We start from the raw sequence: 15,382 nt of genomic DNA, 5'->3' as shown, positions 1-15,382 counted from the left end.
TATATCTCAGATCTTATATTGCAAGGGCACCTGGGAATAAGTTCTTTATAAATACTGACATTCCTTTTAATATCATTTCCTCAACAGCAGTTCTACTTGACTGTAAATTAAATAAGCACTTATTAAAAATCAGAGGCATCATGGTATAATGGAGAATTCTGGACTTGAAGTCCAGAGAGATGGAGATTCAAATCTCAGTTCTACCACTTACTACCTGTGCAAGCTTAGGCAAATCTTTCAGTCTTTCTAAGCCTCAGTTTCCTCATCTGTAAAATGTGAGCAGTACCTTAGTGTTTGGTGTGATAAGTGAAAAACAATTTAGAAATCTTTAATCATAATCTAAATGTCACTTAAGAGTTGCTTTTAAAAAGTAGAAGCATTACTATCTCAATAGAAACAAAGGGGAGGCTATGGAAAATGTGTGGATGTTGTAGTCAGGCTGAAACAGATTGCTAACAATCTCTTGCTTGCCAAAACTGGTGAAATTTTGCACCAATATTGGTGAAATATTTAGACCCTCATTATATGGGGTAGATCCTTAATAAGGATTTAAGGAAGGCTATGGACAAAAATGACACAGAAGGTATGAATGAGGCAGGTAGGCAGCATAGTGGAAACAGTACTGGGTCTGGAGTCCAGAAGACCTGAGTCCAAATCTGGCCTCACTTTTACTAGCTATGTGACCCTGGGGTAATAACTTAACCTCTGTCTGCCTTCTTAACTAGAAAACAGGGACAATGATAGCACCTATCTCCCAGGGTTGTTGTGAGGATCAAATGAGATGTTTGCAAAGTGCTTGGCATATGGTAGGTGGTGAATTAATGCTTATTCCCTTCCCTTCCCCCTAGTTCTTCACCCTTTATCAAGTTATGCTTCTAAGAATCAAGTACCATCTAGAAAATCCTTGTCCTTCCCTCTTAATTTGCTTTTAAGCCCATTTAACCCTACCAAATGCCCCCAATTTGTTTGTTCACCTTGCAGCAGGTTTTTGATCCTGGATGCCTCCATCTCTTCTTGCTTCTGATCTGGATACTAATTTCTCCGTCTGGCCCAAAAGCTTGGAACCCCACCCCTCCCAAACCAATTATTACTTATTGCAGAATGCTCCAGTCACCTCCCTGAGTGGCACCCTTCCATCCAGGGCCCTTTCTTTCCCCCAGAAATAGGGAGACTTCCCCATCCACCCCAAGATTCCCTCTGACTATGGAAGTTCCCAGTTCTGACTCCATCCAGGAGCCAGTGTTGGAAGGTACAAAACCATAAGGGTAAAGGTGGGCAATTGTAACCCTCCCAAACAACACAGAGTTGTTGCTAACTAAGGGACTCCTCTGACCACTTTGTGACCCTCCCCCACTATTTTGTGGCCCCCTCCCTTTTCCCAGAAGAATTCCCTTCTCCCCAAACCCAAAAATGTCCTAGAAATAATAAAAACAGAGATAGGTTTGCTGAATAATCTCTACCACTTTAATTTATCTGTACTAGCAGTACTAAGTTAATTCCAATTTTAACCTGTTTTTAAAATAGTACCAAATATCATTTAGAAAAGTCAAGGATTTCTGTAAACAAAAAGTACAGCCACGAAAACAGTAAACAATTAAAGCGCAAAGAAACACCAAAGATAGAGCACAACTTGCCCCTTTTCAGGGGTGCAGTAGATGACGATTCCAGTTCAATACCTAGCTTAAAAAGTCACCTTTTAAAAGTCTCCAATTCTTTATGTAGAACTATCTTCTGAATTCAAAGCTTGCTGCTTTCACACAAACAGTCCCTTTTTGAAGCTAAGTAAAGAAACACCTGCAGGAAAGGTAGAATGTGCCTCAGAAGAACTTATTTAATAGTCAAAACAAAAAAAAAGATAAACACTAAAGTCCTCAGAAACTTCTCAACACAGGAACAAGACTTTTTCACTGGGGTGGGAAAAACAGGCATCTGGGTGTCACAGGATGGTCATCTCTTGGGTGCTTCTCTTAGATCTGCTTTGTTTTGAGCCCCACAGATGGTTTTTTCTTCTTTTTTCAAATTTTTTTTTTTACTGAAGGTTGCACGCAGCTTGGGGTTCTGCCTCCGGGTCCTCCTCCTTCTCAAACTGGCCCTTTAACGCACCCTTTCTGTGTACAACTTCAAAGTTCCGAGATAATCTTCTTTTCCTTTCACCTTCTTGTTCTTCCCCCTCCTCCTCAGAGTCGGAAGGGGGAGGGAGGATGCTTGATTGCATGTTTGCTTTCATATACTTTCTTTTTGGGTCATATTCTTTCTTCATTTCTTTTTTGCCAGGATCTTTTTTGGGCTTCTCTTCTTCCTTCTCACTCTCCTCGTCCCTTCTCAGCTGCTTTTTGGGTGGCTTTTCTTCTTGCCCCCTTTTCTTGCCTTTATCCTCCTCAGGAGCCCCCTCCCCTTCTCCAGGATTGTTCAGCTTGTACATCTTGGCCTTCCCTTTGGGGTTGTTCATTCTAACTGCAGCCGGGGTAGGGGAGGGAGGGGGCCAGGGTTTCCCCTTTTGGGGACTCACCTGAGGAGTCATGACAGTGGTGGTGGATGTGGTGGCCTTGGTTCCCTCCACCACCTCAGCTTCCACAGACTTCTCAGCTTTTCTCTTTCTCCCTCTGGGAGCACCCACAGTGGCTGAGGAGGATGCCGAGGCTGCAGCAGCAGACTTGGGAGCCATTGGGCCATACCTGGGTTTCCCCTCACCATCTCCCTTGGAAGGGGGCCCCTCCTTTTTCCCACCTTCCATCTCGGTGTAGGCAACAGGCCGCTTCTTGAAGGGCTTCACTCGGGGGTTGTGGTCGATCTCCCACAGACCTTCGTTAAAGCCTCGCCTCTTGTTGGGTTTGCCGTACTTGGCCTTGTTCTCAGAGTAGGGGAAGATGTCTTTGGGAGCCAGGAAGGCTGTCTCGTGAGTGCCGAAGAAGAAAATGAGCAGCTTATTATGTGGGGGTTTTACCACATCATCGGGTACCTCGTCGACTCTGGCAGGCCAATGAGGGTAACCCTTCATCTTGGCGAAGATCAGATCTCCAGGCTTGAAATTGTAAGTCATGGTGACGGCCGCTGGGGCTGAGCCGCTGAAGCCTGAATCGGTGACCGAGGATCGGGAGTCCAATCGGTGATGCTGCTGATGCTGCAGGGCCGAGAGGTGCCGGGGGCGGCGGCGGCGCAGCGGTAGTCGGGCCGGGGCCGGAGCGGCGGCGGCGGCGGTGGTGGCAGCAGCAGCAGCGGCAGCTGCGCAACGGCGGCGCTGGCGACTGTCTCTAAGGCTGCGGCAGCTAGAAGGCCGGAGCCGAGAAGCCGGAGAACCGGCCAGACGCGGGCAGCTGCAGAGCAGTGGCGGCAGCGACTGAAGAGAGAGACAGCGAGAGCGAGAATGAGAATGAGATCCAGCAGGCGCCGGAGCAAGAGGCTGAATGCGAGCGAGCGAGTCAGCAACCCTCTCCGCCCGCTGCTTAACCAGCCAGTCACTCAGACTGCGGGACTGGCTGGTAGGCAGTGGAGAGGAGCGACAGATATATGCGCCTGCGCATCCCCGGGAGCGCTCCGCCTCCGTTGGCGTGGCCGTTGGCCTTGGCCTTGAGGGGCTGGACTCCCTCCCCCCTCCCTCTCCCCGCCTCCAACCCCCCTCTCCCCCGCGAGCCGCGAGGGGGAATAGCGCCCCTCCTCCCCGGGGTTCGATACCTTTCCATCTTGCGTTTCCCGTTTCGCCCCTCAGCCTCTCCCCTCTTGCCCCTCGGCCTCTCCCCTCTTGCCCCTCGGCCTCTCTCCTCTTGCCCCTCAGCCTCTCCTGTCTCCCCACTCCCCTCTCCTGTCCCCCTCTCACCTCTCCCGTCTCCTCTTTCCCTTTGGTAAAAAGCGTTCGTAAGCTGTGCTCCTACCCAAAGAGCTAGGCTGCGGGGACTTGGAGACGTTCACTCCCCCGCCCCTCGGCAAAACTCTTGGGTAGAAAAAGCCCCCTTTCCCTCCTCCTCCCCTTCCCCAAATAACACACCTTCAGATGCGTCTCACGGTCGATCCTAGCAAAATAAAACCACTAGTCTGATCTGCCGACAGTCACTGGAGCTTCTGAAAACCCAGGTTGCAGGAGGGGAGGAAAGCTGAGCATCCCTCTGCACCTGCTACTGGTTGCTATGAGGCGCCGGAGGACGGGAGGGGGGCTTCCGTGAGCAATTACGTGCAATGCAGCTGCTTGGCACCCTGAAGTCGATGGGAATGGCTCATTCTAGGCAAACCGGCTTGCTAACTGTCTCCCCCAAATTTGCATTCCATCTCCAGCCTATCTTAGGGTGCACAAGCTTCCCCCTATTCCTGGAATGCCCTGGAAAATCCACAGTTCTGCCTGTCAAAAGCCTGAGCTTCTCTGACTCCACCCCCACCCCGCCCGCTCTTTGCTTCTTAATGCACTCTTCCTACTCAAATGATTTCGTATTTACTTATCCTTATACCTGTTGTATTGCCCCAATAAAAATGGTTTATTTTTGCCTTTTATGTCTCCCCCCAACACCCAATATACTGCTTGGCACAGAGCGACTCTTTTGGGGAAAGAGGGGACGGCGGCGGCGGCGCCGGCGGCTGCAGCCGCGGCCGGGGCCGGAGTCGGGGTAGGGGTAAGGGGGAATGAATGGAAGTGGAATTCAAACCTGAGATTTCAGTGGCGTAGGAAACTCTATCAATGTAGGTTAGAAATTTGTGTTAGACTGTTGCTTGAGAGCACCGAGACGTTTAGTAGCTAGCCCATAGAGACACAGCCAGGATGTGCCAGAGAAAGGACTTGAATATTGGTCCTTCTCAGGGCAATTCTCTATCTGTAATACCATGCTGCACCTCTCCCTCTTTTAATTTAATTTGATTTTATGTGTTAATCTTGGACTTAAACACCAGAAAAGGGCATCTCCATACACACAACAGACAATAAAAAGAGGATGCTATATGAAACTATGAATCTCCATATTACTCCATTTTCTAGCTGCCTCTCAATAAATCCATATTGTGCCTATTTAATAAACATTTAGTGAATTTGTTTCAGCAGGAAAAATAAAGGAGTGCAGGATGGAATTTTACCTTCAAAGACTGCTTTTCAGAAACATTGCTATTGTATGCATTGAATGCTATACTGCTTTTTAAGCCACATCTTAAAAAAATAATAGTAATAATAATTAACATTTATACAGGGAATTACAGAAATTTAAGTGCAGTTTTAAGCTTCAAGGTTAAATTTTCTTGAAAAAATAAAGGTAAAAAATAAAAAATATATATCATATTATAATTCATACTGTAGTTGAATGTGCACAAAATGCAAACTTGCAAATCACAGTCCTCATAATTCAACATTTACATCTAATTAATAAAAAAATGCAACTACTTTTTGTTTTATCACGAGAATGCTGAATTTGTATAATTTTGAAGTGAGATCTTTTTTTATTTGAAAAATAATTGGAAATGCAGATAGAAATTTTTTCAAGTAGATTGTGTTTTTGTAAACTATATGTATATATACGCAGACCATTTAATCTTTCATAATTAAAGAACAATTAAAATTTTTAAATACACTATTTTATTAAAAAACCTTGTATCCAATTTTTAAAAATTATAAGCATAATGCCTTACACACAATGTATACAATTATAAAACATATATAATATATACACACTTTATATATGGCACATATATACATATATATGTATTGTATTTTTTACTTAGCAAAGCGCTTTACACCATTTTATTTCTTTTGATTTTTACAAATGACTGAGATAGGTGCTATTATTACCCTCATTAAAAAAGAAGGAAAGACAAAGGCTAAGGTAGGATTCTAACTCAGGTTTTCTAGACACCATTTTCAGTTTTCTATCTATTATACTAAGCTGTTTTCTCATCTTGGGAATTTTCTCATCTAGAGATGTTCTGTTTTGTGGGTCCAGCTGACTTTTAAGGCCTCTCCTGTTAGCACAGTAAGAAAGCTAAGTCAGGGCACCTGAGTGAACTCTGCATATGGTCATAAGGCAGCAGCTGTAGGCTATAATCCTGAGGACTACATCAACTTCTCCCTCCCCCTGAACCTTCTGAAGGCACCAGATGAAAGCAAGAAGAACCAGAGCCTCTGGGTTGATGTCAGAGGTTGGCCCACTTTGCTTTTGCTTGCAGAGTTGGTTGTTCCTAAAGCAGGGAAAGAGAAAGTCAGGTGAGCTTTCTTCATGATAGAGTCTTGCTGTCTTGAATGTGTCTCCTGTTCCTGGTGGCTTTTCTCTTTGCCCCTCTGTGCTGTCTTTCTGAGACTATCTTGTGTGCCAGGTTATTAAGCTTCATCTTTGGTGGCCCCCCACCTCTTGAGTCCTTTCCTGATCTCTTGGTTATACCTGTGAAGTCAGAGAACATAGGAACCTGATTCCTTCTGACTCAAAGATCTAATGATTTCAGGCTTGTGGAGTCAAACCTTGGAATGGAATGGAAAAATCCAAATCTAGAAGTAGTTTAATGCTCTCCACAATACCTTGACAGCACTTTGTAAATAATAGTTAACAGCTTTGATTTAATTAATACCATAAGGTTTACAAAGCACTTTTCTTCTAACAATCCTTCGAGACAGGTCAGTGTGAATATTCCCATTTTACAGAAGATGAAACTGAAGCTCAGAGGGGGTGAACTGTGAGCTATTATTAAGCATTATAGATGGATTCAATCCCATATCTCCTGATTTTAAGTGCTGAGCCACCCCCCCCCCATTTGCCAGAAGAAGTTAACCATTCTAAATTAATGTTGGAAGCCTAGCTGACTTTCCTTGCCATCTTCATAACTTGCCGCAAATATAGTAAGCCCAGGAATACAAGGACAGTGCTTTACAACCTGGAGGAGAGAATCTGAGCCAGATGGTGAAAGTAAACTGGAGTTGCCCTTGTGTTTTCAGTAACAGGGCTATTGGACTAAGTGAGCCCAAGAAGCTGTTGGAATACTGCTTTCTAGGCGAGACACAAGGGGAAGTCATCAGATTTTTCAAGGCTCATGAATTGGGATTGTCTGGAGCACATCTGTCATGGACCTTTGCACTGTGGAAGTAAGCTAATGGAAAAAAAAGACTGAGTCGAATGTAAATGACTGAGGCAATTAGACAATTGGTTGGTTTATATATATATATATATATATATATATACACACACATACACACACACACACATACCCATGTTTCTTTTCTAATATTTTCTTTTTTTAAGGGAATATAAAGTTGGGTCTTTTCAGCAAAATAATTTGTGTCTAGTGTCTGTCAGGCAGTTTGGGGGAAATAAGATGGTGAAAACACTATCTCCAGCCAATGGCACTAATTGGCCCTTATGGCAAGTGGTAGCAGCAGCAGGTGTAATCATGAACAGTGGTCTCCATAGAGAAGCCACGTTCCCCAGCATTCTGGAAACTGAGTGCCCCGAAGAAGCTTAGTTATCCTTCCAGCTGTTCTGCATGAAAATACTAGAAGTGCCCTTTGAAATCTCCCCTACATTCTTGGTACCATGTACCAAGATAGACAGATAGGTACATGAATTTGCTTTCCATCAGTTACCCTTTCTGTGGATAAATTCCATTTCTAGTTCTGACAATCTAATCTGTCAGTTCACTCAAAAGCTATCTGGAGAAAATCTACAAGAAATGATTAAACTCTTGATAGCTCTTATGCCTGGGTCAGAGCTCACTTTTCCTCCAGGGCTTTACAAGCTCAAACTACTTCATGAGGTTATATGGCGTTAGTCTGTGGTCAAGTATTTATCTCTGTCTAAAAATGAAAAGTCTGGAAATAGAATTCCTATTTAACCAAATAAATCAATAGGAGAGACATAACTCCTCATTTAGTCTACTTTTAATCAATATTGTCACAAAAGCTAAAATGTTAACTGGAACCCTGAGTTGTTGTCACACGAAATGCAATTTGTATGTTTAAGAATTTATGGGTAAAGTCAGATTTTTGGCCGTCCTGTCTCATGAGTGATGTTGCTTCCTAGAAGCAAACAAATCCAGGAGTACACACAAAGTCAGAGTTGGATATGAGTCAATGATTTTAAAACCAATTGTGCCTTAATCACCATACAAATAGAGACATTTCTAATTAATTTGCACCTCAGATTTTCTCATCTGGATTTGTGGGTTTTATTTGTTTTGCAGAAGCCTTTGAGATTGTCGTCCGGCATGCCAAGAACTATACCAACACCATGTTCAGAAACCAGTACTCCAGCATGGCCCCCCAAGCTTTCAAATTTGTGGGTGAATTTTTCACAGATGTCTCCCTCTACATCCTTGGCTCCGACATCCATGTCAATGATATGGTTAATGAGTTCTTCGATGGTTTGTTTCCTGTTATCTACTCACACCTGATTAACCCTGGTTTCCCAGAGGTCTCCTTGGAAATGGCTGAGTGCCTCCGTGGGGCAAGGCGGGATCTCCAAGTCTTTGGGCACTATCCGAAGATCATCATGACCCAGGTATCTAAGTCATTGCAGACAACTCGAGTCTTTCTCCAGGCCCTGAATCTTGGAATTGAAGTTATCAACACAACTGACCACTTAAAATTCAGCAAGGACTGTGGCCGGATGCTTCTAAAAATGTGGTACTGTTCTTACTGTCAGGGACTGGCAATGGCCAAGCCTTGCGTGGGCCACTGTAGTGCTGTGATGCAAGGATGTCTGAATAGTGTTATCGAGATAGACAAATATTGGAGAGAATACATCAACTCTCTGGAAGAGCTTGTTAAAGGAATGTATAGGATCTATGACATGGAACACGTTCTACTCAGTCTCTTCACCCTGATTCGAGACTCTGTGCTGTATGTCCAGAAGAATGGAGGAAAGCTCAGCACAACAGTGAGTACTTAATAAACCTTTAGTGATGAAATCTGGCTGACTCACTAATAATAAGGTGATCTGGTGAGTTGTGGGGTGACCTTGCTGGTGACAAAGATAAAATGTCCTTTGACACTCTGCTCTCCAGTCTTCCCTGACTTTGAAGCCAGAAGTGTTCATATAGGAAGGAGTTAGACTCCCTTAGAGAACATTTGCACAGAGCAGATGGTGAAAACCAATTTTAAGCCAGCTGTATGAGGTTAGCCTTGCATTCCTTTAGCTTAGTTATTACTAATTCTTATCATTCTGATATTTTTTCAGTATATTATCCATAATTACTTATAATTTTAGAGGACAATCTCACTGTTTGCCACTCTAATATATCTTTCATAGTGATCTTCCTAGCATAGATCTGCACTTCTGTGCTCAAAAATATTCAATGGTTCCCTGTTGCCTACTAAGTAAAACACAGATTCTTTAGTCTGTCATTCAAGGACCTCTGTAACCTTAAAGACCTATTCTCTCTATTCTCTCCAGCCTTACCTTGTATCCCCTCCATATCCTGTAGGCCCTGGCATGCCAGCAGTGCTCTCCCACCTCCTTTTTCCAGGTTAACTTAACTATGTGCTCTATGTCTGAAATTGTCTGTCTGTCTCTCCCCCTCCCCCTCCCCCTCCCCCTCTCCCTCCCCCTTTCCCTCTCCCTCTCCCTCTCCCTATTTCTCTTCCTCTCCCCTCCCCCTCCCTCTGCCCTCCCCCTCTATCCTTCCCTTCCTTCCTCCCTTCCTCCTAATTCTTACCCATTTTCTAAAGTCTCATTCACACACCATCTATGCCATGAAATCTTTTCTATGATTCCTCTGTCAGCAGCAACATTCATTTCCCCATAAACCTTCCAGAATTCTGTTTTGGAGTTCTCTGGTACACTTAGCATTTTCTTCTGTGGAGTATTGTCATCTGAGTTTGTGTTCTCTAGAGACTACTGGATCCCAGAGGGCAGGGACCTGGTCTTGTCTCAGCACAGTGCTCTGCTTAGGGGTGCTTAGTGAATATTTGTTGATATTCAAAGCTACTGCCCCAAACTAAAGTTACCTCTGGGTAGCTTGGATGCAATATGGTACTAAATGAATCTGTGCCAGAAGTGGATCGTTTCATTGATGGAGGGGCTCTCTCCATCAAGGGGATTTGCAACCCCAAGGACATTTTCATTAAAGCACAAATTGTTTTAGGTGACTTGAAGGCCCCTTTCAACCCTTAAGCTTGGGGGTTCTCTGATTTATCACCCCCCAGAATTACTTTGGCCACAACAACTCTGGGTGTACAGGGCTTTCATGGAGACGAGCATAAACCAGAATGACCACTAAGAAGTGACTTGAATTGGCCAGGCACTGTAGAAATCCTTTAAAACACGTATGCTAAGAAAATCTTATTGTGCAATGAATGGAAAGATCTTCTGTGCCAATCTCCTTCAACAGCACATCATTTCCCTGATTGCCCTATAATTTGGGACCTGAATCAGGAAACTAATATGTAGACACCTTTCATCAGATAGGAGAAAAATGAAAGTCATGGACCTCTGGAAAAGCTCACATTTCTCAAGCTCTTTGGTTTGCAAAGCACTTCCTGAGCAACCCAGGAGATTCAAATATGGTTGACCTCATCTTCAGAGGCAGACTAAGGCTCAGAAATGGGAAATTATTTGTTCAGGGTCCCACAGCTGGGATTCAAACTCAGATATCCTGACTCCAAATCGAGTTTTATTTTCACCATCCCATACTGCCTCTTTTCCCCTAAAAAACCAAAGGAGAGCCAAACCACCCCCCCAAAACTCAAACTCACTCAGTGACTATCCTGTAAGCCACCCTAAGGCAAGGAATATTGGGCTTTTGTTTTTACTTCTTTGTGTCCCAACACTTAGCAATGTTCATTGAATTCAATAAGAAGACTAAAGTAAATATTCTATGTAAGAATATTTGGGAGATGTTTGACCACCAATGGACCCATAGTTCTAACACTTGCCCCTATTTCTCCCAGTCCACCAATGCTTTTAAAAGAGATAGTTAAAGAATTAAGTGAAAATTTTGATTCAATTATTAGATGAACAATTATTGATATATTTTATTTTTATATCACTTTAATTTCCAAATATAACCTCCCCTCACCCCAAACACAAAGAGAGCCATCTTTTGTGACAAAGAATAAAAATAAAAGGAGGAAGAAAACAACTCAGCAAAAATAACCAGTATATCAACTGAGCCAGCCAATATATTCAATATTCTATAGTCACATCCTTTTACCTCTGCAAGAAAGGGAAGGAGGAGGGGTAACTAGGTGGTGCAGTGAATAGAATCAGAAAGACCTGAGTTCAAATCCAGCCTCAGACATCTGACGCTTACTATGACCTTGGGAAAGTAATTTAACCCCAATTGACTTGCCTTTCCCCCTTCAAAAGAAAAGAAAACCAAAAGGAGAAAAAGAAAGGGAGGTACATTGTTATCTCTCTTTTTTAGATTCAAGCTTGATCAATAGAATTATATACTGTTACATTGTTGAGGTCATTACATGTGTTTTTTCCTGGTTCTTTTTTGTTTATTAGTTTATATATCTTCCAGGTCTCTGAATTACTCATATTTCAGTTATTAGAAATTTAAAGAAAATTTAGAATATTAAAATTTGAGCAGGAAGGAGACCTTATCATGTCCAATTCTCTCCTTTTAGAATAGACAGGTAAGGCCCAGACAGAAGGGGAATTTTTGTTTTCCAAGGCCACAGGATATCACTTGCTGTTGACTAGAACCCATGTTAGTTCTTCCTTAGTTCCCCTAAGACTAAGATTTTTTTGAATGCAATGGAGAGCTTGGTTAAAGTGGTTATTCTGTACTATATGTAAAATAGATGCATTGTTCTTGTTTTTATGACCAGTGACTCATACCGTTTTATATTAAGTGGTAGAAAGCAATCATTATGACTTGTCCAATTCTGAGCGTATGTCTAAGAGAGGCCTGGATGCAGAGGACAGGCTGACATTTGTGGAGAAACTGGAGGAGTAAGGGTGGGCACAGACCACTTAGCTGCATGCAGGTTATCAGAGCCACAGGATGCCCCAGGAACAAACACGGGCAACCCTGCCCTTAACTCCTTCTTTTTCCATTTCTGAGAAAAAGTGCAACTCTCTCTGTCACTCCTAGGCAAAGATCACCTATAGCTGAAACCAGTGGGCAGTTTGAAAATGGCCTTTCCAGAAACTTTGCAGGTATCTAGCTGACTATGTCAAGGAAGACCCCTAGCTTCCTAGAAACGCAATACCTGTATGTCTGAAACAACATGGGGATATCTTCAGAGTAATTGACAGTGTACTGGAGATGGAGTCTGTAAGACTTGGGTTAAATGTCAATCTTAGACATTTATTAGCTGAGTGACTCTGGGCAAGTCATGTTGCTTCTCTGTCTCAATTTCCTCATTCATGAAATGGAACATGTTTCCTTCTACATCTGGCACTATGATCCAATCAACTTATCCAATTCTGTTATGAGGGACTTTTGCTCTTCTAAGTGTGGGATCCAGCAGTTATGTTTTTGTAAAAGTAACTGTACAGAGTTCTGACCTTGGAGTTCTGATATTTGCTGAAGTCCTATCTATGCCATTTACTAGCTGTGTGACCTTGGCCAAGTCATGTATACCTTTCGAATCTTGGTTTCCTCTTCAAAATGGGAGAAATAATGTTTATTTGACTAAATTCACAGGATGGTTGTAAGGAAAGTGCTTCAGTCATTATAAAGCAGTCGAGAAAGAGGAGTAGTAATTTTAATTACACTACATAAGTTTATAGGATTTTATAGCCAGAATGGGCCTTAGATATCATTTTATCACGCTGCCTCATTTTACTAAGACCTAAAAAGAGGAAGTGGCTTGCCGAAGATTGCCAGATAATTTTGAGTGGAATGCTTTTTCAAAACACAAACTATAACATCAGGTGTTATTGTTGCTGGACCTCCTTGGTTCTTGAAGAGGACCAATGACCTCAGAAGGATGATGTCTTGACTTGCAAGTGGACTGGAATTAACTGAGGCAGGACTGTGCTAAGTCACCAGCCTCACTCTCTCCTCTAAAGTTATCTGGGTCCAGTGACAAGACATAGCTCAGGACTACTGGAGATGACCCCAGATGCAGTGGGGAGACCTCTGCCTTTTTAAGTTAAGGTCTTTCCATGGTCTCATTTTGTCTGAGACAGTGCCCATTCAGTGATTTGGGAATTTAAGGCGAGGTAAGAAATGAGGCAAAAGATGAACTAGTTTGCCTACTCAAAAAAAAAAAAAAAATCAACCTAGGAGGGGAAAACCCTCAGGGTTTCTGGCCAAAGCAAACAATTGCTATTTACACTCACTCTGAGCCATCAAAACTTAAGCAATGATCAAGTGAGGTTTGACTTGGGACCTGTTATTGGTCAATCAGTGAAAGTCAGAGTGATTTGGGTTTAAGGCATGGTCAAGTAGCTCTATTTGAATCCTAATGGGCTTTATCAAAGCCTGGTTTTTCAGAGCTCTATTTCAAAAAATCATAAATGAAAGTACATGGGACAAAAGAGTTAATCATCCTACTTTTTTTTTTAAAGAATAAATAAGTAGGGAGGAGAAAAAAAAAATCTAGCCCCCAAGCCCCAGGATATCTTGTGAGATATAAGAGATCACAATTTATATTTCCTCTGGGTGGAGCACCCATATTTTAAAAATTCCCCATGTACACAGAGGGACTGGACATGGTGATTTCATTTCTATAAGGAACTCCCAGGTGAAGAAATTCCCTCTACCAGGGCAAGTTGGCAATTTCTTTAAAGCTAAGAGAATTTTCTAGTACACTGAGAATTTAGTGACTTGCCCAAGGTCACAGAGCCCCTATGTGTTACAGTCAGAACTTGAACCCAGGTCTTCCTTGCTCTTTCCATTATGCTACTTCTCTTGTATTGCTTAGATACAACATAAAGACTGGCAAGAAAACCTCAGACTGTCCAAGCTATAAGAAGACGTAGAGATCATTTAGTTCAACTGTCATATTTATTAATAGTATTGCTATAATCATTTGTTGTTTAGTTGTTTTTCAGTCATGTCCAACTCTCTGTGAACTCCATTTGGAGTTTTCTTGGCAAAGATATTGGAGTGGTTTGCCATTTCCTTCTCCAGCTTCTATTATAGATGAGGAAAATGAGGCAAACAGGGTTAAGTGACTTGTCCAGGGTCGTACAGCAAGTAAATGTCTGAGGCCATATTTGAACTCGGGAAGATGAATCTTCCTGACTCCAGGCCTGTAGCTCTATCCAGTGTACCCTCCAGCTGCTATATAATACTAATAACAGAAGTAATAGCTCCAATGTCCATAGTATTTATTATTCAATTTTGTAACACGATACCTTCCCCACCACAGTCCTATAAGCAGTGAATGCAAATTGGATTATCAACCTTTTACACAGTAGGATGCTAAGACTCAAAAAAGGTGATTTACCTGAGATCATGCAGCAAATTGGTGATGGAGTTCCCATTAAAAGCCAGGTCTCCTGACTTCCAATCCAACAAACACCCTTTGCCCTAGACCCTGCTAAACCAAGTCTTTCGTTGTTCTAAAAAAAAAAAAAAACAATCCCCCCCTCCCCACTAGACAATGGGTTTTGCTTAAAATCTGTTTTTTAAGCTACTGAGACACTTTGATGTCAGACTTGAGCCCAGAGCAAACAAATTCAAGTATGGTAGTGTGTTTCTGGAAGAGATTTATAATGGGAAGCCTGACACCGTCTCGATACTACTGTAAATGGATCTGCTTTGACTCTCCATCTGCATTCTAGAACCACAATAAATTTCTTTGCCCCCAAAAGATGATTGAAGGAGAGTCTTTTGATGAAACCCTTCCTATTAATTGGATCCTCACGCATTAAATTCCATATAGTATACCTGGAAGCAAACACAGAAATATACCGTGTGTGTGTGTGTGTGTGTGCGCGCGCGCGTGCGTGCGTGTGTGCGTGTGCGCGTGTGTGAGCATATATCTCCCTAGGAAGTTTCCTGAAGCTTTCTATGCTTTTCCTCTCTGATTGAGCCCCTGTTTTCCTCTCCCCCCTCAAGGTAATTACTCATAGCTCCTCATCTGCTTGTTTGCACTTGTATTTTTCCACTTTCGTTTGTATACTCTACTGATTCATCTCTGCATCGGGGCTTCCTCCCCCACAGTCTCATTACTTTGGCTTGTTATTTGCGTCATTGAATGTTGCTTAGAATTGCAACCTCTGCCACTGCTTCCCAGCCCTCCATTTCTTTCCTCCTCCTCATATCCTTTCTTGGTACATTCAGGCAGAGGAGCATCGCAGAACGCAGAAGGAAAAAGGAGCCTTTCCATTTTAGCCATTTCTGTCTGTTTCAAAGGCAGGAGAAGCCACATATGTAGTAAAAATTGATGTGTGTTAACTCGAGATGCGCAATCATCACCTTGGTGACAGGATTCTGGGAGTAAAGCTCTGCGGGTGATGGGAAAAGCAATGGATTGACAGCAGGGAGAGATGGGTTCAAACCTCTGCTCTGACCATCACCAGCT

At 42.8% G+C, this 15,382-nt stretch overlaps 1 protein-coding gene and 1 pseudogene across 3 annotated transcripts in view; one reads left to right on the top strand and one right to left on the bottom strand.

Moving 5' to 3' along the window:
* GPC3 (glypican 3) overlaps positions 1 to 15,382 on the top strand; it is a 719,980-nt gene that overhangs the window by 322,299 nt on the left and 382,299 nt on the right. The window contains exon 3 of the mRNA XM_072627102.1: positions 8,134 to 8,828. Within this exon, the coding sequence (XP_072483203.1) occupies positions 8,134 to 8,828 (695 nt within the window). The remainder of the gene's footprint in view (positions 1 to 8,133; positions 8,829 to 15,382) is intronic.
* Positions 1,442 to 4,353, bottom strand: LOC140516150 (PC4 and SFRS1-interacting protein pseudogene; annotated as a pseudogene). Of its 2 annotated transcripts, XR_011971305.1 has the most exons (2): positions 3,983 to 4,353; positions 1,442 to 3,337 (listed from the first exon to the last, which is right to left on the bottom strand). The product of XR_011971305.1 is annotated as a PC4 and SFRS1-interacting protein pseudogene, transcript variant X2 (transcript). The 2 variants fall into 2 exon arrangements; XR_011971304.1 differs by lacking the exon at positions 3,983 to 4,353 and having other exon boundaries at positions 1,442 to 3,511.

Source organism: Notamacropus eugenii, chromosome X, assembly GCF_028372415.1.
Source record: "Notamacropus eugenii isolate mMacEug1 chromosome X, mMacEug1.pri_v2, whole genome shotgun sequence".
In the NCBI taxonomy this organism is placed as follows: domain Eukaryota; kingdom Metazoa; phylum Chordata; class Mammalia; order Diprotodontia; family Macropodidae; genus Notamacropus; species Notamacropus eugenii.
This window is presented reverse-complemented; position numbering and strand designations above follow the sequence as displayed.